The sequence below is a fragment of the Lutra lutra genome, chromosome 4, assembly GCF_902655055.1.
Source record: "Lutra lutra chromosome 4, mLutLut1.2, whole genome shotgun sequence".
NCBI lineage: Eukaryota > Metazoa > Chordata > Mammalia > Carnivora > Mustelidae > Lutra > Lutra lutra.
Window position 1 is genome coordinate 147,253,654 of NC_062281.1, and position 25,877 is coordinate 147,279,530.

The 25,877-nt window shown below is 39.9% G+C and overlaps 1 protein-coding gene across 6 annotated transcripts in view; it reads right to left on the reverse strand.

Moving 5' to 3' along the window:
• Positions 1 to 25,877, reverse strand: part of NFIA (nuclear factor I A) — a 371,542-nt gene that overhangs the window by 72,426 nt on the left and 273,239 nt on the right. For 4 of the 6 annotated variants that reach the window (XM_047728046.1, XM_047728048.1, XM_047728045.1 and 1 more), the window contains exons 7-8: positions 6,677 to 6,805; positions 4,337 to 4,390 (exon numbers count right to left, since the gene is read on the reverse strand). In XM_047728046.1, coding sequence (XP_047584002.1) covers positions 4,337 to 4,390; positions 6,677 to 6,805 — 183 coding nt within the window. The remainder of the gene's footprint in view (positions 1 to 4,336; positions 4,391 to 6,676; positions 6,806 to 25,877) is intronic. The other 2 variants (XM_047728050.1, XM_047728049.1) reach the window with 1 other exon arrangement.

Sequence of the window (25,877 nt, forward strand, 5' to 3'; positions counted from 1 at the left end):
TTGAGTCCTTATTATTCTTTTTTGAAGATTTGATTTATTTATTTGAGAGAGAGGGAGAAAGAGACAGAGACTGAGAGAACAAGTTGGGGGAGGGGCAGAGGGAGAAGCAGACTCCCTGCAGAGCAGGGAGCCTGACGTGGGACTTGATCCCAGGACACTGGGATCATGACCTGAGCTGAAGGCAGACGCTTAACAGACTAAGCCACCCAGGCGCCCAAGGCGTTAAGTCTTATGCTTATTTGGACTCTTCACGATGCCAAATGCTACAGGGGTTCTATATCAGGATGCCCTTGTCCCCAAAAGCACCCTAAGCTTCCCCTATCACAGTAATACACCTGCTGGCTTTCTTGCCCCATCATCCACCAGGAGGTAAGCACTCCGAGGCCAGAGTCCCAGCTTCTCTTGGTCATTCTATTCGGCAACTAATAGAGTACGTTGTACCTGCTATAGTGCTCCATAAATACTGGTGGAAAAAAGGAATGGATCCCTAGAGAGACAGGGGAGTGTGCAAGTCAATTTTAATATCAAATAAGTCACAATGACCTCAAAAATTGTGCATTGAACTGACTTGCATATAACAGAAAGCCTGCATTACCAGTAGCAAGGATTCACGGGCTAATAAAAAGAGGTCAAGTGATTTGTTTATGGCTCTTATTAAAAAACTCAGTAGGATAACATGGGTTATGTCATGCTTATCAAAAGATCTAAATGGCTATGTTACGTCTTCGACTAATAAAAAATGTGAAAACAAATTAATTGTTTAAATAAATACAGTTTATTTCTCCCACTGGGGGAGAAGAAGGTAGAACCTAGTGATATAATGGAAGAGGCACTGAATTGGAGACTTGATTTCTGGTCTTGGCTGAGCTCACTCATCTGCAGGAGTAATGCGGAATACATTGCTGACCGTTTACCCGCATAGTCCCCTCCCACTTACCCACTTATAAAGCCCTAATTTTATACAGAGTGGCTCTGTGTTCAGCTAAAAAAATAATGTAGACTTCCTCGCCTCTCTTGCAGCTAGAGGTGATCATGTGGTGTAGTTCAGACCACGCTGCACAATATTCTACAAAAGGTGTCAGAATGAGCGGGCCTTCCTTTCTGCTTGGAATGCAGATGTGAGGCAGGTGTACAGTGGCCACATTGTGATCAGGAGGTCAGAACAGGAGGATGAACACAACGCACTAAAGCAAGGCTAAGAGATAAAATCTCAGCCCTTGGACTATCACAGTCCTGAATCACATACTTGTTTTTATTTGAGAAAAATACGACCTGTTTAGTTGATCTTCTGTTACTTGCAATCAAACACATGCTTAGCTGATACAGGAAATGGATTAGACCAGATTTCCAGAGCACTATTCTCAAATTCTGTGGTTCTAGATGAGGCTCAGTGAGTGCTTACTTGCTAATTATTTTCAACCTCTGTCTTGCAATGTGTACCATTGTAGGCGCTTCCCCACTTCTAAATTCTTTTTTTTTTTTAAGATTTTTATTTATTTATTTGACAGACACAGATCACAGGTAGGCAGAGAGGCAGGCAGAGAGAGAGGAAGGGAAGCAGGCTCCCTGCTGAGCAGAGAGCTCGATGTGGGGCTCGATCCCAGGACCCTGGGATCATGACCTGAGCCGAAGGCAGAGGCTTTAACCCACTGAGCCACCCAGGTGCCCCCCCACATGTAAATTCTTAAAGCAGAGTTGCTTTCCTTAGTGTAGAGCATTAAATTAAATGAAATGCTTAAATTAAGTATCATTTATTATCTTGTTTTTGAAAATAGCAAAGATTTCAGGCAGACACCTAAGTTTCAAGAAGACGAAATTCCAAGAGACTCTAAAATACCATGATTGCTCCAAATAATTCCAATAAAAGGAATTAGACTCTTCAAATCATCCAACAACCTTGTCACTTAAAAAAGCAAAGGGAAGAACAAAGATTTTTTTCAATTATCATGAATAAAGCAAACTGTTGTGATTAAATACTTTATTATGGTTGAAATTTTAAGTGCTGATAAAAGAAAGTCTTCGAAAGCCTAATCTTTCAGCTTAGAGTACACAGTAATTTTAATAATGTATAATGACATACATGCTTTTATGGAAACATGATGTCTCCTCCACTCCCCAGGATATTCCAAAATGCTTTCACCTCTTTACCTAATTTTAACTATATAGATGGCCAAGGATTATCCCCATGATACAGATGGCCAAACTGAGGCCACAAGGTTAAGTGACTTATCAAAGCCTCAAAGAAAGCCAGTATCCAAGAGGGGATTTTTTTTTTAATTTTTTATTTTTTATAAACATATATTTTTAACCCCAGGGGTACAGGTCTGTGAATCGCCAGGTTTACACATTTCATAGCACTCACCATAGCACATAACCCTCCCCAATGTCCATAACCCCACCCCCCTCTCTCAACCCCCCTCCCTCCAGCAACCCTCAGTTTGTTTTGTGAGATTAAGAGTCACTTATGTTTTGTCTCCCTCCCAATCCCATCTTGTTTCATTTATTCTTTTCCTACCCCCTTAACCCCCCATGTTGCATCTCCACTTCCAAGAGGGGATTTGTTTTAAGAAACCAACTACCTTCACTATGTACGTAGAGAAGTGATTAGAATAGCAGAAACTAAGAAAAAGCATAACTTTTATATGAAAGTTTTACTTATATAATCTTAACAAAAGCTTTCTTTGGCTGGAAGGCCATTGTTCTTCCCCATCTTGGACATTCTTTATAAAGAAATCCTGCCTGAACTATTATACATTTATCACTCTTTAGTTCTTCTGAAGCAATACAATCTTGTCAGTGTCAGGGAAGGGATGAATGCTTTCTGTGTACATTGATGTGCAATGTGGATACATTTTATTTATTCAACCAATATTTGAGCATAAAATTCATTGCATGAGACACAATGAAGATAACAAAAAGTGTAAGTTATAGATCCTCCCTTTCAAAGGTTCCATTCTAGGACAGCAACAAGACACATATATTAACTTGCAAAGCAAGACACTGGGTCTTGTGTGAAAGACTTTGGGACTTCGAGGAGTGTGAGGTGATGGCAGCCTGCATGGAGCTAAGGGGTCTTTGTGTAGAAAATCATACTTGAGCTGGTCTTAGGATGGACAAGATGTTGTAGGGACAGCAGGATATTTTCAAATCCTGGGTGAAAATGGATGATTCACTTGTTTGCATAATTTGAGTACATATTCTATTTCCAGGCACTGTGCAAACAACTGCAAATACATGATTTCATTTGCTCGTTAGATAATATGAATCTCTTGAGGTAGAGATTATGATCTCCAATTTATAGATGAGGAATTTAGGATTTAGAGAAGTAAAGCAATGTATAAGGTTCACACAGCCGGTAACAGTGGTGGAGACAGAGTTCCAACACTGGTCCGTTTGACCACTGAGCTTCTATCCTTAACCATGGTGCAATTCTGCCTCCCTACAAGGCCCTACTTTTTTTTTTCCTTTTTTTTGCATTTGCTTCGCAATTTCAAAGAGAGGTTTCCTTTGTAACAAGTGTCCACCAAATGTCCAAATATGCCTTATGTTTATAGTAAAAAATAGGGCCATTGTTTTTTTTTTTTTTTTTTTTTTTTTTTTTTAGCGAGGTGACCTTGTTTTGCTGTAGGTCTGTTAAAATATCACCTCTGGCCTGGGTTTTGAGATCTATTACATAGTTACTGCTTAAAAACTGGTGTTTGTCTGGTCAAGGTATTCCCAAGAGAAATTTTAAGAAGTTTTTAAAGGAGGCAGCAGAAGTCTTGTAATCTGGATACTATGCAGAGGTGAACATATGTGATTCTGAGCAATGGTGTAGTAAACAGCTTCCCCTGTCCCTGTGCCCCAGGACCCTGATAAAGGACACAACTTTCTCTTCTTCCAGGCCCTTTGAAGTTCGACTGTCTATATGGATTCTCTAATGATTGGCTGATTTGGGTTATGGCAACTCTTTACAGTAAAAGGAACATTGAGGTTGAAGTCTCCTTTATGTACACATCACATTTACTCCACACTGGCTCATTCAGTCAGACTCTCTCTCCTTCAGTTTGGATCATCTTCCTAAAACATCAGCTTAATCCTGTGATCTTATTCCAAGCATTAGCTTTCCATCTGGTTCAGAGAAGAATAAAGAGCAATATGGTGTCTGCAGCAAATATTTCTTAGAGAGGCTCAGTACCAACCTTAAAAATTATCTTAGCCCCAAAATGTCGCGTGTTAGCCCATCTCCACTCTGTGATTCTTGCCACAAAGACACCAATGAAGAGTTTCATCTAAATTACTCCAACTCCCTTTACTGGACCACTAAGGGGGGGCAGGGTGCAATAAGAATGGGTACCTGAGTAGATTTTCCAGAAAGGAGAACCGAGGATGCTGGGAACCATCTTGAATTCTGGTGAAAACAAAGAATCTTTGGTATTCCATAATTCTTAAACTAGGCACCTTTCTCTTTTCCTCACAAACATTTTTTTTTAATGGTATGAATAGGAGATCAAAGCTCATTGTTCTGAAGGCTAAGGAGGTCCACTCCGGTTCAACCCAGCGTGGGTCATTTTGGCAAACGTGTGTAAGTATCCAGCATGAGGAAGCTCCCAATCTTGGCCCTCACAGGTAAATGCTAGAATTGCTATAATAATGTGTAGAACTGTGGTTTTAAGGCAAGACACCTAGAGGGCACTCAATATTTATTGAATTAAATGATAATATATGCACATTGTTTTATGCTCCTCAAAGAGTCTCTACAAATATTGTTTTATCGTGTCTCTATGTAAGAATAGGAGGTTGGGAGGAAAAGTTCATTCAGCACAGTTCTGTCCCGTTTTATTGGTGAGGATACTAAAAAAATCTACAAGATAAATGGGAAGGCAAAGAGGCAGCTCACCCAGCTATCCTGATTGCTAACATCCTGTCCTTCCCAATCCTTATCACCTCGCTACCCTGTGAACCCTTCTTCTGCTTGGAATGCCCTCTATTCATGTAAGTGACTTCTTAAGATTTCATGTCAATGCTGTCTAAACTTTGAAGTCTATTTGATAAAAAGTAGTAATAGCACATTCCATATCATCTTCTGAATGCTTATTTTCTTGCATCTCTCTTCTGCCCTAGACTGTATGCTTGATGAGGACAGGAACCACTGAATTCCCAGTGACAGGCACTCAGGAAATTGTCATTTAATGAACAAATGAAACTTATGGTTTCCTCTTCTGAGTTCCCGTAGAAATTTCTATTTTTAACGCTCATTTAGCATTTAAAATGTTAACCTGACCATAGAAAGACGAGAAACATTACCTGCCTTATCTCCCTGATACCGAAAATCTTCTGACTAAAAGGACTTCATGTCTTTTATTTTCCACTACAGTTTAAGATGCTTAATGAATGCTGACCCTGAGGATAATATCATAATACTACCCCACTGAAAGAGACTCATTCATAATCCAATTCGAATGCAAGGTTTCAAGTTAGAAAAAAATATATATAAAAAATATATAAGTTGCCTTTCTGATTATCTCTCTCTCTCTCACACACCCACACACACACACACACACGTACACACTACAGAAGTGAAATAATAAGGGACCTTGAGAAAATTCTGTCAGTGATCACAAGATGTTTAAAGATGGAGGAAGTAAGTCTTCATAATTGTGGATATAGTAATCGCTTCAAAAAATAGTCCAAATACTTATTTTCATCAGTGTGATTTCTGCGTGTGTGCATTGGGTGCCCCTTCAAAGGCCATTTTTCCCTGAGATGCTCACAAGCATTCACAAAGGGATTCAGATTTGTGGGTCTCACATTCAGATGGATGCAAGAAATATCATTTTCCCCAGGTGTATGTAATAGTAGACAAGAGACCATAACTTTCTAGGATGTTTTATAATACCAGCTGGTAGATCACAGACCTACCTAAGCGACAATCTGATGGAAGAAAGTAAACACGGTTACAATTATTCATACTCCTACTGTGGGAGTTTCATAAACAAACTAATAAATATTTTCATCTTGCAATAAGATCAAGTTAAGTGATTTGCTGACATTTTCTTGAGGTTTAAAGCTTGTCTTTAATGTGAAATACAAATCATATTTCTTGTGGACACATTTTAATAATAAACTTAAAAGCATACTAGACAAAAATAATGAAAACATTGCAACGAAAACCAGACAAACTATCTACCACTTCAAAAGGAGTGAGTGAAAACTGCTCGTCAACACCGTGATGCAAACAGCCTCAGTGTGAAACGCCACATATTGAAATCAGGTTTCAAGGAAAGGGAATCAGCAGGGATGAGAGAATGAAAAACAGCTCTTACTTGAAAACAGGTAACTAGCTACAGGAAAATATACTCACCTAATACACATACACACACACACACACACACACACACACACACACACACACACACTCCTTTTGCCCAACCTCTAGGGCAGACTTGATTTGGGTTCAGTTCAAATTACCTCCCACCTCTTTGCAACATCCCACAGGGAATGAGGGGTTTGGTCCCTCTTCTGGCCTGAGGTAGGGATCCAGGGTTTGATGCCAAAGCTGTCCCCAGGGAGGAGAAACTGGAGCACTTATTGCCTTTAGGAGCATTCTGGGAGAGGCCTCCTTGTCTCTCCTTCTGCTACGCTGCTCCCAAGGCCATGATCTAAGCCCAAGCCAGGGTGCTGGGGAGCGGCTCACCTCTGGGTCCTGTGATGACAGGTCGGTGGTGCTGTGTGAACGCGGTTCCCAGGGAGGAGGTCTGCGAAGGGGAGGGGCTGCTGAAACCAGACTTCTCCGACTTCTTCAGTGTGGTTGGAGATGGCATTCCTGGCAAGAAGGATGGAGTGATAAGCACATTTTAATTCAGGGCACGGCAGCTTGTACTAAAAGATAAAACTGAAAGAATTAAAAAAAAGAAATCCACCTGGGAGCACAGAATTTGTTTTGAATCACTTAGAATTTGTCACAGGAACCAACAGGGGACAAAATGGCCCCTTGGTAAGTCCACCTAGAATTGACTTCAACTTACTCTACTCAGTCACAGTTCCTTTTGGCATGATTGAGCTTGTCTAATTATGGAGGGCCCCTGCCCAGAGTTTTCTGCAAGTTGTGTGTGCCTGTGGCCCATGGGAGCCTTCAGAAAGGAGGCTCTCGAAGGCACATGAAGACCCCATCTGCAACCATTTCATCTTGCCAGGTGCCTTGCTGAAGCACAAAAGCACCTTCTCCACATTTTAAATAATTTAGCTATTTTCACATTAAAAAAAAAAAAAAACCTACAACAATGACCATTCAGTTGCTCATCCAATGAATTATTTATAATAGAAAAGAGAAATAAAAGATCAAAGTAAAAAAAATCCTTAAATGCTCAACAATTGAAACTGGTTAAATAAATATGATCGAACCCATCCAAATCATACCGTAAGAGAATAAGGACATTCCATTTAATGACATGGAATAAAGACATGGAAAGTGATTATAAAATAGGACGTTGTGCTGGGAGGCCACTTAAAAATATAGGTCTCTGTGCAGAGAAAGAACTGGAAGGAAACGCACATAAACTCTAACGGGGGTTCTCTCTGTGTGATGGATTTGGGTGGTTTTCATTGCCTCTTTTTGCTTGCTTGTTTTCTCCTGTGATGAACATATACTACTTTTATGTTAAGAAAATACAATAAAAACTTGTTTTTAAAAATAGTATTTTTATCATAGTTTCTGAGGTTTTCATAACATTTCCAGCATAGAAAATGCTTTGGGATGAAAATAATGGGAAAATGGTCTCTTGTAATTACTGAGTTTGTAATGTTCTTGGCAGCCAAGCTGACACACACAACTGGAGGCATCGATCAGTTTGGTAGGGTGCCAATTAAAACAATGAAAACTTGGATATAGAAATAAAGGAAATGACTCCTTGTTCTCCACATCACAGGACAAATTTGGGCTCTCTTAAATTTGCAGCACAAAGCTGGTCTGTATGCACGTCAAAAGAATCAGCTCTCTTTTACTCACATAGGTCTACATATGTTGTATTCTAGGACCAGAGAATTCTTGGGGTGAGCTGGAAAACTAAGTAATAGAAATAATAATGATATTAGCAGGTACCCGTTATTGAGTAGTTACTAACTCACATGCACTGTGCCAAGCACTTTATAGGTAAAGATCTGTCCCAAAACTTAGTTTGGCTTGTATCTAAATACGTCCTTGTTATTTATGTCCACAGATTTCCTTTATAGGTTCTACAACACAAGCTTTGAGTGTGACTTCAGGTTCTATACAGATAGAGTGTGCTTTGTGTTTCTATTTTCAGAATATCCAACAAAGGGTCTAGAATGCAGTCAGTGGCCTGAAAAGATATTTAAACTAGGTGTCACAGTCTCAACTTTATCTGTGGCTTTACTAACCGACATAGTAAAACTTGAGAGTTTGACCCCACGAAAGAAACAAATTGCAAGTTGGTAGGCATATCTGCATGGTACCATGTAAAGACATTAGGAAGTGGTGTGTGATTTCACACCAACTGGACAGATCTAGATTCCAGCCATTCCAGATCAATATCTACATGATTTGAATGAAAAAGCACATCACTCAGCAACTTAGCTATGTTTCCTTGCTCTTTGAATCAGTAACCAAAGTCCACCATACCAATATCCTAACACCATTAGGATAGATTGGGGTTTTGGACCAACATTCGTTGCAAGTAACTTAGCCTAAGGTATAATCACAGAACTACATTAGAGAGAGGATTTCCAATTTAAAAATTAAAGGGAAGAAATAAACGTTAACCAAAATGTAAACAAACCTCTCAATTCATTTAAACCTCTCCTGCGCAAAACACATTTTTAGGCTGCCAACCAGTCCACTGATTTAAGCTCAGTCAAATGCCTGAATTATGTGTCATGAAACAGAAATAGAACAGAAGATGAAAATGTCAAAACTTTTAAGATGGCAGAATCTTTTTCAGACAATGGAATCACTGAGGAAACGCAGCATCTGAACTAAACTTATTAAAGAGAGCAAATGGTTGCCTTCACAGAAAAGGAAGCATTTCTTTGAAAAGTTCATGAGTTCCAACCCATGCTGTTCTAAATACGGCAGAGACAGTGACATGACTTAAATCCACCATTTACATTTACCCTTTTAAGAGGGGGAATGGAGAGGTAAGATTCAGGTAATCATGAACATGAAGAATGATGAAGCTGGTAAACAGATTCAAAAACAGCAAAATTCAAATCCTCCTTGAAGGGGTTAAAGAGAAAAGAAATACTGTCTGCATTCAAGAACAACAAGCCAAACTATGTATAATCTTCTAAATTTATCACAGTCAAGTAAGATGAACCCTAAGGCTGTCATGAATCTCAAAATTACTTTGTGTTTTCAATTTTTAAAGACTTATATTGAGCACATTTCCTTATTATATACTTTAATATTTTCTCCATATGCATAATGTATGTTTTGGTTAATTTGCTTCATATACTTAATTGACAGGATAAAATTTCAAAATGGTAGTAAACTACTTTATGTTAAAAGTGAGAGAACATTAATCTTGACTTTTATTTTTGAAATCAAATTTGGATTCTGCCCGTTAGATTAAAAGTAAGTTTCTTGTTACAATTTCTCTTACCAATTATCCATGCACAACTGTTATGCCATGGTTGTACAGATTAATGAATGATTGGCTTTTTCTTAATAAAGCAAAACTTTGATTTCAATGTATTTTTCAGAAGCATCAGATTTTTTTTTAAAAGATTAAAAAGTAATGCTGCCCTTTTTCCAGAACAAACAAATTATTACTCCAAAGTTCTTTTCACTATGTAAAAATAAAGAATTTTATAGAACAAGCAGCAGAAATTTAGCAGGATGCTGTGTTTCAATGGGACATTTTCTCCTATTGATTGCTCTAAAAAAAACCCAATGGTGGTAAAGAAAATAGAAGATGGATTTCTTTTTTTTTTTCTTTTTCAACCTTTTTTTCAGAGAGAATGAGAGAGAAAGAGCATGTATGAGTGGGGGGGGTGCAGAGAGAGAGGGAGAGAGAGAATATTAAGCAATTCCTCAAATGCAGGACTTGATCTCACAACCCTGAGACCTTGACTTGAGCTGAAATAAAGAGTTCAATGTTTAACCCACTAAGCCAACCCAGGTGCCCTAGAAGACAGATTTCAAAAAGCATTTTGGCTTGTCATTGGTTTTCTAACCATCAGACTTTCTGAATTTCTCTCCACTTTGCCATTTTCCTGAGCTACCTGAGTTGTTTGAAATAGTGTCCAGGGGACACAGGCAAACATGAAATTCTAGTCATTCAATGACTCTGTTCCTTGAAGGCAGTTATAAGTGAGAGGCCCAATAGGAAAACCTTGAAAGCAAAGGCCAGAAACAGTACTCACAAATATTCCATTATAGTCATCATTAATATTTGTGGTAGTCAGAATTCTAAGATGGCCCCAAGGCTCCTGGTCCTTGGGGTACCTACTCTACATAATCTCCAGTTGAATGTGGGCAGTATCTGTGAATATGATAGATGTTCTTCTCGTAATTAGGTTGTTGTATTGCAAAGGTGAAGGGACTTTTGTAGATGTAATTTAGGTCCTTAATCAGAGGACTCTGAATTAATTAAAAGGTTATTATCCTCAGTGGGTCTGACCTAATCAGGCAAACCTTTTAAAAGAGAGACTAGAAGTCAGAGAGATTCTCCTACTGCCTTTGAAGAAGTAAGCTGCCATGGTGTAAGGGGGTCTATGAGAGGGCCATATGGCAAGGAAATGCAGGGACCTGTAGGAGCTAAGCAGGGCCCCTGGCTGACAGCTAGCCTTAAGAAAGCCAGAACCTCAGTCTTAAAGCTATAAGGAACTCAATTCTGCCAATAATCATGAGAGTTTGCAAGAAGACTCAGAGCTGTAGTCCAGGACTACAAAATGCAGCCTGTACAAAATGCTGATTATAGCCTCCTGAGACCCTGAGATGAGGGACTACCTAAGTTGTGCCCAGACTCTTGACCCATGGAAACTGGTGATAAGGTAATAAGGTAATAAATGTGTTTCGTTTTAGGCTATGTTTGTTGTAATTCGTTATACAGCGATAGCAAACTAAGGTGTTACTCAAATATGAGACTACTGTCCATTCTAGAAATGTATGTATTAAAGATGTTTACTGGGAACTAATTATTCTCTAGAATTCCAGAAGCTTCCATCATTTTTAGCAAATACATGCTAGATAGCGAAGTTTGCCTCTAGCCTACACTCACTCAGAGAAAACAGTAAGACATCTTTTTGGAAAAGAGGCGAATAAGTGGTTACTTCTAATGGCATAAATTTTATTTCCAAATAAATTTGGAAACTTTCTCTTTCCTCCCGATTCTTTTAAGAAATACCAATAACAAAATCAGATCAAATGACATGAAAAACCTCAAAAATAATTCTTGGGGTCTCCTATAATAAATCAAGGTGTGTTTGGTAAGGTTTATCTACAACCTGATATTACAGAAAGTAAAAAAGAAGATACAGGGGGAAAACGCATAATTAATCTCAACTCCATCTGTCTCCTAAATTTTGAGACTTACTAACAACTTTGACTAAGAACTTTATAGGGACAGTTATAAATCAAGTCCTACAGGAATGAGAAGAAAGTACAATGCTATACTTTGCTTAAGGAAGCTTCTTAAAGGGGATTTTTAGGAGTCAAGGAGGTACAATATTAATGGGAAGGTCGGGGGGGAAAGGGAGAGATCACAATAAACTATAACTATTCCAGAAACAATGGCATAACATGCTGGATTTTTAAAAAGGCAAAACTGTAATAAGTCAGTGTGAGCACTTCCTCAAAAATTCACTGTCCTTTTCACAGCGGGACCTTATCTTGTCTGTTGTAGAGTTTGGGTGGTTGTTATCCAAATTGTTGGAAAAGATTTAACTGGTATATATTTCTTTCTTCAAAGTAGCAAAGTCGAGAACAGGAAGTTTTTAGTAATGCGCATTTAGAGTTGCAATCTGGGAAAAATCCTGGAAACAAGCAAACTCTGCACTTTTGTTTTAAAATCCAATATATAAGCAGGTTAGAGACACTACAAAACACTGCCAGTTTGACTTTATGTATTCTCCAGACCATTGCCCTCATCTAATTCCCAGTGACCTATCGTTACTACTGCTTTAGCAGAACAACTATTATACCAAACCTGAAGGCTGCTGGAAGTCTTCATCCATCCAGTGGCCTCAAGAGAGCTCAGAGGCCGCTAAAGAGATGGTCATCAAACCTTTATATATTGATCATTCCCAAAACACAGACTGAGAAGAATAAAATGTATGAATTATGGCATACCTACTATGTGCCAAGTATTTACAAATATCTCATTTTCATTCTCCAATAGGTAGGTATTAATATCCTTATAACTAAATATAACTTACATTTAACTTACATATATATAACTTAATATAACTTATAACTAAATATTGCAGAAACGTGACACCAAGAGATGTCAAGCAACTTGCTTAAGACCACACAGCTATGAAGCAGTATTTCAGACCCTGGTCTCTGGTCCTAAAGCTTGTAGGTTCTTTAACACATCACACTGCCTCATAGTTTCCCTTGTATATTACACAAACTGTGTCCTACTTAAGTCAGTAAAGTATATTTATAGTTGAAGTTTCTAATTTGGTTATCCAAAGAAAAAATTTCAAAGAAAGGTTAAATCAGCTGCAAAAGAACATGCAAAAAATAAAAACAACTCTACAGTATACTAAGAAGCCTCTCGTCTTATATAGCAAAGGTTTTTCTTGGCACTTGGAGAGATTAGTTAGGATTTTATTAAACATACTGCATTTATTATCAGTAGTTTCAAGACAGAACCTCCAAGAAATAAGTATCGCCTAGAAGAACATAATGACCCAAAGATGTTAAATTGTTCAACAGCAAATAAGTACATTTAACATTCACAAGAGGTCTCTTGCCTGTTCAACAAGTTACTTCCTCTATAAAGCCTCAGGCAAACATACGCAGGATCAAAAGTCTTTTTTTTAAGACCCACTGATATCTCCCGAGCCTTGTCTATGTCATAACGCAGTCATACCTCACCCAGAGGTAAAGTCTAACACACACAATTATCTAGAATTCAGTAAGTCTTGACATCAAGAGAGGCCTCGGAGCTGCTAAAGTCCGTGTCAAAACAAGCAACTTAGCTGAGTCACCGAACTTACAGGAAAGCATCGTTTTACCGACTCTCTTAAGTATTTCAAGGAGAAGGCTGTGATGGTGTGAGTCGAATGCTATTGAGGGGTCACGTATAATGAGAATAAATGAGCTCCAGGAGGGCAAGGCACACAGAAGATAGGTGAGAATGGTTTACAAAATCAGGAAGGAAGAAGGGGAAAGGGGCATAGTCAACTCCTCGCGAAATGAGTCTGCAGAGGGAAGCACAAGATAGGGTGGTAAGCTTTGGGCGCTGGGGGTGGGAAGCAAGGCAGAGCTTCTGGAAGATGGGAGGCAGTAAAGCACGCTTGCCCACGAGGTGGGCAGGTAGCAAAGACTCAGGGAGGGGATCACAGAGGGAGGGAAGTCCCGAAGAAGGCGAGAGGCCACACAAGCACCGCTTGGAGGGACGGGGCTGGAACCCAGCAGGACAGAGCTCTTCCCGCTTCCACAGTACCGCTCTGCCGATATGCTTCTTCCTGAAAAAAATTCCGATTACTTCTCTATCCTACCAACACGGACGGATCCCGAGCTGGTTTAAAATCGAGGTCATTCATGATACCGCCATAGTTTTCTACAGCCTAAGTGGCACGCTGACTGCCACTGTGGCTTTTCTCTTTCCATCCAGGCATTCCGATTCCCCTACATCCCGAGATCTAAGTGCAGGCAGTGGGTGCCCCAGCTGCGTCTCTCAGACGAATGGAGTCAGCATCCATTTCCGCACCGTTTTTCAAGCTCAGGATGAAAGTTGGGTAAGTCCCCGTACCATATTTTGCAACTCATCTACCACCAGCAATTTTTTTTTTTTTTTGAGGATATAGAGAAATTGGACCTCTTTTTTTTTTTTAAAGATTTTATTTATTCATTTGACAGACAGAGATCACAAGTAGGCGGAGAGGCAGGCAGAGAGAGAAAGGAGGGAGCAGGCTCCCTGCTGAGCAGAGAGCCCGATGCGGGACTCGATCCGGACCCTGAGATCATGACCTGAGCTGAAGGCAGAGGCTTAACCCACTGAGTCACCCAGGTGACCCCCACCAACAAATTTATGCTCAGACTCAACTCTTTCCGATGGAGAGAACCCAGCACTCCCTGGCAGCTGCTGAACAGGCAAGAACAGGACCTTCCTAGGACCATCTCCTCTGCATCTTGTGATGAGAGAATCACCAACCGTGATGCTAAATAAAGGCTGTGATTGCATAGATTAATCCCACAGTTAAAGGGCCATTCTGTTCCTCTGGGTAGAAGCACACGCTGTGTGATACGAGGAGGTAGTTCAAGATCCTGCACTCATCTTAAGATTTGTGTCCTAATGATAAAATCCATTATGGTTCATTCCAATGTGATTTATGATGATTAACACACTCAACAATAAAAAAAAAAAGGTAAAACATTCAGACTATTTTGACTTTTAACCTTTTTCGGTGAATAGAAATGTTTTAAAATCATTTTTATGATGGGGAGAATAAAATGGAAGTTAATATAGCTTCTGAGGTTTATCCTTCTTACTCTATAGGCAACCATTTAAGATGAGCTGAAAGGACCCCCCAAAGAATTAGCACATCATAAAGACGTTCAGGTAATTTAAAAGGCTTGCATACAAGTGATTTCTTTAATTTTTAAAAATGGGAGAATGGAGTGAAAATTATATGGATTATTCAGGAGAAAAGAAATGATGAGTTCTCTAATGTATTCCAAATGTTCGTTTGTGAGTGAAAATTTATAACCCGGGAGAATACAGAATAGACACAAGGAAAATGTCATATAAAGATCTGGTTCCTGGGCCAACAATAAAGTTTCCTGAGTTTTAAGGGGATTTCCTCTCCTTTTAGGGCAAATACAGACACCCCAGTGTCAGAACTGAAGTTTAAAATGCTGTATTTCATCCTCCTCCTACTTATAAGTTGGAGATTCCTACCCATCCCAATCTTTCCCCTACCCATCCCATCCTCCCACGTGTTTAGGGAAGGATTGATTTTGGCTCAACATAGCAATCACACAACATTCACAGAGGACTGAGAATAAACAAAAAATTACTGAGAAAACCAAATAATTTCCTTTGCACGAAAAATAAATTCAGTATAGTACAGCATAATGTTTTATTCATCCTGCCTAGATACCCAGCTGAAAAGTAAAAAACTCAATCATACATATGTTTGGTTCCTATCTGCCCTATCCAATATGGTAGCTACTAGCCACATGTGGCTACTTACATTTAAATTAATTAAAATTAAATGAATTTAAAAATTCAGTTGCTCCAGCAAAGTCATATTTCAAGTGCTCAATAGCCATATTTGGCTAGTTGTTACAATGCTGGACAGTGCAGATATAGAACATTTGCCTCACTGCAGAAAGTTCTAGAAGACAGCTCTCATCTATATGCCACCAAGTAATTTTTCATGCTTTTGGTCCTACTATTATACAGCAGGGAAACCGCACTTTATTTTTTCAGCACATATAGCTCTTTTGTAAGTTACGAAGCAAAGCATACAACACTACACAAATTAAAAATTATATATAGCCTGGGGGAGCGGAGGGGACAATAACACTCTCCTCCCCATCTTCAACAGGCTAGGGATAATCTAGTGCTCAAACCTGGTAAACATCTTCCTAGATACGTTTCTCTATCTAGAATACCAGTTCCAGTGATGCGAAGGTAAGTGTTTATTAAAATGTGCTTGCTTCTGTCAGAACATGATCGAAAGCTTGGCGTTTACAGGTCTTATTGGTAAAATTTAATTTTCGAAAGGTCGTCTGTGATGTTCCATGGTTGGGATATGCCTGCACTGGGGATCTATTCATCCCGGTGTTCCTTGGATACAAGCAGAAGGGCCATCACTTTACTTAAGGTAAAATCTGAAACTGACTGGAACATTTCATAGGGGAAAAAAAGAAATATAATTTTAGGCCTCTTCAAATTGCTTGAACTGTGAAATCAAGTAATGAACACTAGAAAAGGTTCTGTCAGCTAGAATCTGAGCTTAGCGTAGTCAGCATTTTCTTGCTAAACCTTATTATGGCAAAGCATTTGATTTTTCATCTCTGTACTGTGTTCATCCCCACAAATAAACTACTTTGACCTCCACCTGTTACTTAGTGAAATCTGCCCACCAACCTTCAATAACCCTATTCTTTGCCATCAAAGGCCTTTGAGTCGCTGAGAAAGTGGGAAGATAGAGCTGTGCAAGGAGCTGAACTGATACGACTTTATAACTATGCAGTAGTTCATAGTTCAAGCCGGACGCTACACAGCCAAAGGGAATTTTTTTTTTTTTTTTTTTAAGGCTGGAAGGGGGCAACACGTTTCATCACTTTAACATGGAATTTTTCACAGAAAGAGAATCTCTCTTGAGCTTTTATTGAATGCAGAAAACTCCTGGCCCTTTCTTTATAAGGGAAACCTCTCTTTACGAGAGTTCCGCCTTCATTTTTGATAGATGAGCCAACAGGTCCTCCTTTCAAAGCTTGAGAACACTTCAAGTTATGTTCATTATGCAGAACAAAATGAACCACGGACTTCCAAGGCAGCCTCGTGGATGCAAAAGGACCACACTGTTCTTCAACGCCGCTAAAACACAAAATAAAAATTTAAAAGGGAAGTAGCTGTGCACAGCTACAGAGATCACGTTCTGAAGCAGTATCTGACAAAACAGTTTCTTTTTTTAACAATGACATACCAGAAAAGAAGAAATTTCTGTGTAAAGTTGCACTTTGCCTGATTAACGCTACACTCAGCACTAGAGACGGTGTCTAATTACATTGAATAGTTATCTGAGAGGGATTAGCGCCATGTTTCTGCTCACTGTCATTCTTTGTGACAACATAATGATAGATCCGTTTACTTACGAGTGCCGTGATTAAAAACCGTGCTGTTTTCTTAACTGTCTTCATATCCTGGAAATATTATATTAAAAATTACTTATCTGACACGAAGGGTAAATACTTGGCAGAAGTTTTTCATATCAATTAAGTCAATGAGTTGGTTCCATTCAGTCACAGTCTTGGTTGAGTGTCTTCCCTTAGGTTTGGTGACACTTGATCACCAATCCAATATAAAAGCACTTGCTTTTATATTGGAGTTAATGATTCACGCTTTTTTTCTCCTTGTCTTATTTGTCCAAATCCTAAAGTTTGGTTTTCACTTAGACTAAAAACTGCTCGTGGCCGACATTTTCTCTGGAGTCATGATTTAGCACTTCTCCTTCATATTCACACCTTTTTTTTTGGAACCCAACACAAGGATCCAATTTTATACCGACAACTCCCCACAGGCCAATCAGGATGGGTTGCTAGCAATATACCATCTTTTGCAGCTTTTTCTACTCGTATAATTAACTTTATCCAGCATCTATTAGGAAAAGGTCTTTACACAAGATAAAAACTGAAAAGCAAACCATGTTGGGCTCTACAAGTGGGCTGGCTACCCTCAAACCGAATGACTATTTCCCTATGTGTCTAAACAGACACAACTAGGGTCCTCTCCTTTTTTTTTTCCCTTCCACTCACCAATCTCAAATGACAGTTGTCACCAACTGGGTCCCTGAATGTAAAGAACAACCAAAGACGTATACTGAATGTAAGCGGCTAAACTCCTCCCACAAGGCAGAGTTTATTTCTACGGTTTTAGTCAACTTCAGACAACTACCAAGTAGTCCAAGTGGCAAATAATGACATTTATAACAAACTATATCTCTCAAAAAGTCTCCAAATGTGTGGTGAGGACATAAACTTAGGTAACCCGATATAACGATTATGTGTTATAAAGATTTTTTTAAAGCTAAAGGCATGTTAAGGCTTCAATGTTGATGGACAAACTCATAAAAATATCAAGCACATCAAAAGGAGAAAAATTACCAGTTAAGTCTTTTGAGGATAAGATTTCTTTTCTGAAAAGAAAAAAAAAAACCCACCCACTGAAAAAGAGAACTCTTAAAATTAGAAGCAGGTGTCACCACTATGAAGTGATAAATATCAAAGAATTACTGGCCCCGAAAAGCACTCTTATGCAACCCATACTACTTTTAATCCTTACATATGTATTTTGACATAAGAACATGAAGAGCTGCTTGTATCAGTCCCTACAGAGTGTTAAAACAGAAGAGATGTTGCACGGCCATTTTGATAAAGCCTCTCTTCCGTTGGGTTCATGAAATGGCTGAAAGGCAGATGGCAAATTCGGACTGGCACTGAGTCATAAGTAATCTTGATATCCTAGAATTCACTCATCTTGGAAGCTAATCACGGTGGAGTGACTTCTGGGTTGGGATAACCTAACAAGGCAGAGTAATCTGCTATTCCAGAGGACATTTCCAATTAGAAATGTCTACTGGGGGGCACCTGGGTGGCTCAGTGGGTTAAAGCCTCTGCCTTCGGCTCAGGTCATGATCTCAGGGTCCTGGGATAGAGCCCCGCATCGGGCTCTCTGCTCAGTGGAGAGCCTGCTTCCTCCTCTCTCTCTCTCTGCCTGCCTCTCTGCCTGCATGTGATCTCTGTCTGTCAAATAAATAAATAAAATCTTAAAAAAAAAAAAAAAGAAGAAGAAATGTCTACTGGGCTGTCGTTCCTTGAATTTCTAATGGCTTGAGTGCATTTCCAACAACGCACACGAAAACTTTACCTCTCATTACATATGATCACAAAAGATTGGCACATTGCTTCAGAATGAAGGGCAGTGAGATGTGTGGACCACGTGAAAACCTGGGAGGGCTGGAGTAGCCTCTGGAAGAACACTGAGCATTCACAGCTGTCTGGAAAGCCTGTTCTCCACAGCGGGCTGAAGGCACCGATCACAACACCTCACTCCAAACAGAGCACAAAACCAGGAACCAGAGTGAACCGGAGTAATCTGGCAATTTCAGAGGGGTTTTAAACTGTCAAGACAGGGAGGTCAGTAATTCTTGACTCTGAGGAGGCAAGCCCATTCACTGTATTTCGACAGATTCAGTTTTTCCATCGCGGTTTAATTTTTCATCAAGGTTAAGTGATGCTGTGACATAAAGTGACAAAATTTTTTATTCCTGACGTCTTCTCCTATTTAAGAGAGACACTTTGTGATTCAGTGCTGGAGAGAACCCTCTCCATTTTAGGACTTGTGCTGTTCAGGAATCTATCAGGAAACAGCCCCTGATTTACTATGCCAATGTGAGCATTTCTCGTAATCTTGTAGGATGTAATTCCCCCATCATCTCGAAATGGGTGCCATGTCTTTGATTAATGATGAGTTTATGATGTATTTGAAATCCTTGGGTGGATACAGTTGGATAAATAGGCATTATTGTAATCCTTTGCTGAGCAGGAAAGCGAATGGGATGTTCACAATCGCAACAGAAATGGCCACATAGCACAGGCAGAAAAGCTACTGACCCTTGAGTTCTGCATGGGCAGGGAGGTTTCTGTCTCCCTCTTTCCCCATTCCTCATATAAAGCCCTGATTCTGGAGTATTAAAAAGCTACTTTATTGAAGACACTGATGGCCAAAAAAGAGAAAATTTTATTCCAAACTTTATTCCTATACAGCCGATGGTGGTGTATTTTGTTGTTTCACATTTAAATAGAACAATCAGTATGTGGGAAAAATATTAAAACCTATGAGAGAGGGAAGTAAGTCTGAAAATAGATTTATTGTTGACCTGTATCATTTTTTACAAATTAAATCTCTCCCCCCAACTCTCTCTTAGAACTATGTCTGGCCCATAGTAAGTGCTCAATAAATATTAGCTATCAGTTTAAAACACTTACATGTTTAAAATTTCAGCAGCATTCCAACAACAAAATATAGGTTAATTTGTCTTTCATTGTTAGTCAAATTGCGGTTATTATTTGAGTCTATGAAATGTCTACATTTTGTTTACAGAAGAGAGGAAGTAAGAACGCTAAAGAATTTTTTTCTTTATATGAGGTTAAAATTGCCTTCTGTTTGAGTTCTACAAATATCTAATAATGCTAGATAAATAAAATTTATTAGATACAGGAAAACCAGCATAGGCAACTCTTAGGTAAGTCTGATCTGCCTGCCCATCTACCTGTCTCTTTTGTTTCTTCTCTTCCAACTATAACTTCTGGTTATTTTTCCCTTTGGTGAATTTAATGTCAATTCAGAGTAATTGTATTTCCTCTAAGTAAACATTTGCTTAGATTCTGCCCAATTTCATTACCCACAGATAAGAACCCTCTGTTTCGGGAAGGGGGATTTGAATCCATGGGTGCAGAAAGATCTTTGGCTGGAGTCAGATGACATTGCTTTGCACACTTCCTGAGAGTTTTCTAGCATACTGACTGGTTTTCTACAGGCTTTTTAGAGATAAAGAAAGAGAAGGCTGGTATTATGAAGGGAAGGAAATAGGGACTAGCCTTTACTAATGTTCCTTTAATAATGGAATGTTTGATGCACTAGCTTTTTCAAGCAGATATGGTGGAGGGTAGTGGTCCAAGCCAAGGAATAAACTCCTGACCTGGATGAATCCTAGTGTACTCATGTCTTTTTTGTGCCACTAGGTGCTTGTTTGAGCAGTTAGCCCTCCTTCCTTTGCTGCCTGTAAACACTTTGAGGGCAGAGTCTGTCTTGGTTTATTTACTTATTTTTCCCTCTTTCACCTTGCACAGTGCTTTGCATGTAACAGACACAGATTCGTAACTATGTTTTCCATTTAACTTCATGTACAGGCGTACCTAGGAGATAAGGCAGGTTCAGTTCCAGACCACCACAACAAAGTGAATATTGCAAAAAAGGCAAGACAAGTGAATTTTTTGGTTTCCCAGTACACATCAAAGTTACGCAATAGTCTACTCAGTGTACAATGCCATTACGTCTAAAAAAATAAAGAGTATGTACCTTAATTTAAAAATACTTTATTACTATGCTAACCATCATCTGAACTTCTTGCAGCTTATAACCACTGATCACAGAACACCGTGTCAAATATAATAATGATGAAAAGGCTTAGAGTGTGGCAAGAATTACCAAAATATGACACAAGACAGCGAGTGAGCAAATGATGTTGGAAAAATGATGCCAAGACACTTGTTTGATGCAGGGTTGAAACAAACCTTCATTAAGAACACAGTATCTGGGAAGGGCGAGAAATCAAAGCACCATAAAATGAGGTATGCTTATATCTTAAACTCATATAGAACTTCAGAGTTTTCAAATATTTACCAAAACATAAAGATATATAGTACTTGCATAATGCTTTATGGTTTACCAAGTATACTTTACCTATTTTTTTTTTTAAAAGATTTTATTTATTTATTTGACAGGCAGAGATCACACGTAGGCAGAGAGGCAGGCAGAGAGAGAGAGGGGGAAGCAGGCTCCCCGCTGAGCAGAGAGCCCGATGCGGGGCTCTATCCCAGGACCCTGAGATCATGACCTGAGCAGAAGGCAGAGGCTTTAATTCACTGAGCCACCCAGGTGCCCCTGCTTTAACTATTTAAAAAATACCCTATGTCTGGGGCTATGCACAGTACCTTGCACACAGCTGATACTTAAATCGTAGCTCCTACTTTTATATACCTCTATTTGATCATGTCAGAGCTATACCATACACAGCCTGGGCTGTTTTACTGTCCCCAGCATTTACGTATGAGGAGATGAAAATTCAGAGAAGTAGTCCGCTCAAGTCCCCAGGCAGGCTGGGGTTCACGGCAGAATATAAGAATTATAGAGCTGTGATTCTTAATTTGTACTTTTCCCTCTTTATGATATGTTCTATTTCACTCCTATTTTCTCCCTCCTCAAGCGAGCCCGGGAGATTGGTGTGGCCGGAATAAACCTTGCCGTAGGGTTCCTCCCCACGACATGCTACACGCGGCCACGCGATGAGCCAGCACTTTGCTAACCGAGGCCGCTGGGGCCGGGCTGAAGACGGAGATGAGGACAGGAGAGGGCAGATTCCCCGTCTCCATCCAAGGTATAAGCTCCATCTCTTTCTTCCTCCTTTCTGGAATATTTACACAGCCTCAATTTCAAACATGAAATTAACAATTTGGAGATGTGGATAATTTCTGCACTCAGACGAGCCCAGCTGAAATGCAGCATCTGTTTTCCGGGGCGCTTCTGTATTCACGAGACTGTGCATCTGGGTTCTGATGCAAGAGGGCTGCACTCATTCACACAGCAAATGTACGCAGCGCTCCGCTTCCTGAACACTTTGCCCCCCTCACGGGGCGAGCGCAGACATGTGTGGTCTCCAGCTTATTATTTATTTATTTATTCAACAAATATTGATTGAATGGAGAGCCTGTGCCAGGTACTTGACTAGGCTGCAGGAATATAACAGTCATTTTCTGGATGATGCTTTCTTGTATATAATATATGTATATATAGGTGAGAGGAGTATTTCTTTTCTTTTTATAGGGAAACTTTTGGACTCCCAATTACAATAGATTATTTTAGGCCCTTTATTTGGCCTGATGAAAACAGCCTTGATAAAGAAAGTGACATTTGGGAGGGGTGGTTAGAGGGCTCGCTGTGTGACATGGCTTTCCTGCCATAAACCCTTGTTGGGATGAAATGTCTCCAATGAAGGAGGGTCCCTAAACCACAGCCCCCCTTCCCTCCCCCCCACCTGCTACTGTCCCAGTGTTCCCTGGTAGACCAGTCTCTAATGAGCTGGTGCCAATACTAAAGGGATAATGGAAGAGAATGTGGTCGCAGAATGATGCTTTCCCACTGCTCCATAAATGCAGAAGAAAAGCCAAGACATTGATCCTACGGCAGTGTTCTGTAACAGCGACTATTCCTATTACAGCGGGAGACTGTGGGAGATTTAATCATTGTCCCTAATATATGCTAGTGCAGCAGAGTGTCTGTGATCAATGTACTATTGTTACCAGTCTGCTGCCTTTTTATTGGCATTGATAATGGGCCTCCTCCTTTGAGTCGCAGCTACAAGTTTAAGTTGGTAAACTTCCCCCACTCTTACAATTGATGAATGACGGTTGGCAGGTCAAATTAGGACCAGCCAAGTTGGGAATCCAAGTGAACCTAATATGTGGTATTTAAAATGACAATGAATGAACAGAAGCCTGCAAAATCCAACTGTGCTCTCAGGAATGGTGACACTGAACTCTGCGTCTAAAGGTCCCAGGCCAGTGATTGACCAGATGTTTACAAAGATATTCTTTTACAAATGCCTTTTTAAAATGTCTTTCTTTACTTAATAATCACGAAAAGACCAGACAGGATGTTACTGCACTGCTTAATCTTGACCTTCAAAAATGAAGACCACTTAGTCTTTGGGAAGAAGTTTATCTCCGAAAGAAGTTTATCACTGAAAGTTTTTAAAAGAGAGAACTATAACTGAACTTACTATTTATCAAATCTGACTTTAAAAACTCTTCATTGAACTGTTTAGAACTCCTGATGTCTTGGCTGATGTAATGGTGTCTGTTCAGAAGGTCTGACAATCGTGGTGTGAAGGAAGGCATGCTATTTCTGAATATTTTTTTTCTTCAGAAGAAAATTTCAGGAGTCTTTGCCTCCCGTTTTCAAGGAGAGTACTGAATTTCACCAAAAGTCCTATAATTTCATGCTTTTTCTTTTCTTTTTTGTTTTTTTAAAGATTTTATTCATTTATTTGACAGACAGAGACAGTGAGAGAGGGAACACAAGCAGGGGAGTGGGAGAGGGAGAAGTAGGTTCTCCATTGACAGGGAGCCAGATGCAGGGCTCGATCCCAGGACCCTGGGTTCACGACCTGAGCCAAAGGCAGACGCTTAATGACTAAGCCACCCAGGTGCCCCAATTTCATGCTTTTTTGCAATTTAAAAAGAAAATGCTCTTATGGAATTTCACAGAAACATACTTCCTTGGTGCAGCTGTAGTCTCAAATGTCGTAAGTGGTGCCACTCGGTAATGTGTGAAGTGGGATGGACCCTTAACAGAGTCACTTTTGGGAAACAAAGCATGAGAAGGTTCACAGGGCAACCACAAAGCTGCCTTGCAACTCAGGAAGAAAGATACAGGAAGAACACTTGAATTTATATACACTAATAATTAAAAGACTAAGAAATATCAAGTCTCACTTTTAAGTCGGTGACTGTTTCTCCTCTGGGTTCCAGCTGACACCTCATTCCATGGCTGCCTTTGGAGGAAAGTGTCCTGAATTCTCCAGTTAGACTGAACAACTCTCCTCTTTTACTTCTTTTTTTTTTTTTTTTTGAGTTTTTTTAATTTTTTTTATTTTTTCAGCATAACAGTATTCATTATTTTTGCACCACACCCAGTGCTCCATGCAATCTGTGCCCTCTACAATACCCACCACCTGGTGCCCCCAACCTCCCACCCCCCACCCCTTCAAAATTCTCAGATCGTTTTTCAGAGTCCATAGTCTCCCATGGTTCACCTCCCCTTCCAATTTCCCTCAACTCCCTTCTCCTCTCCATCTCCCCTTGTCCTCCATGCTATTTGTTATGCTCCACAAATAAGTGAAACCATATGATAATTGACTCTCTCTGCTTGACTTATTTCACTCAGCATAATCTCTTCCAGTCCCGTTCATGTTGCTACAAAACTTGGGGATTCATCCTTTCTTTCTTTTTTTTTTTTTTTACAGCTTTATAAACATATATTTTTATCCCCAGGGGTACAGGTCTGCGAATCGCCAGGTTTACACACTTCACAACACTCACCATAGCACATACCCTCCCCAATATCCATAGCCCTACCCCCTCTCCCAACCCCCTCCCCCCATCAACCCTCAGTTTGTTTTGTGAGATTAAGAGTCACTTATGGTTTGTCTCCCTCCCAATCCCATCTTGTTTCATTTACTCTTCTCCTACCCCCTCAACCCCCCATGTTGCATCTCCTCTCCCTCATATCAGGGAGATCATATGATAGTTGTCTTTCTCCGATTGACTTATTTCGCTAAGCATGATACCCTCTAGTTCCATCCACGTCGTCGCAAATGGCAAGATTTCATTTCTTTTGATGGCTGCATAGTATTCCATTGTGTATATATACCACATCTTCTTTATCCATTCGTCTGTAGATGGACATCTAGGTTCTTTCCATAGTTTGGCTATTGTAGACATTGCTGCTATAAACATTCGGGTGCACGTGCCCCTTCGGATCACTACGTTTGTATCTTTAGGGTAAATACCCAGCAGTGCAATTGCAGGGTCATAGGGTAGTTCTATTTTCAACATTTTGAGGAACCTCCATGCTGTTTTCCAGAGTGGTTGCACCAGCTTGCATTCCCACCAACAGTGTAGGAGGGTTCCCCTTTCTCCGCATCCTCGCCAGCAACTGTCGTTTCCTGACTTGTTAATTTTAGCCATTCTGACTGGTGTGAGGTGATATCTCATGGTGGTTTTGATTTGTATTTCCCTGATGCCGAGTGATATGGAGCACTTTTTCATGTGTCTGTTGGCCATCTGGATGTCTTCTTTGCAGAAATGTCTGTTCATGTCCTCTGCCCATTTCTTGATTGGATTATTTGTTCTTTGGGTGTTGAGTTTGCTAAGTTCTTTATAGATTTTGGACACTAGCCCTTTATCTGATATGTCATTTGCAAATATCTTCTCCCATTCTGTCAGTTGTCTTTTGGTTTTGTTCACTGTTTCCTTTGCTGTGCAAAAGCTTTTGATCTTGATGAAATCCCAAAAGTTCATTTTTGCCCTTGCTTCCCTTGCCTTTGGTGATGTTCCTAGGAAGATGTTGCTGCGGCTGACGTCGAAGAGGTTGCTGCCTGTGTTCTCCTCGAGGATTTTGATGGATTCCTTT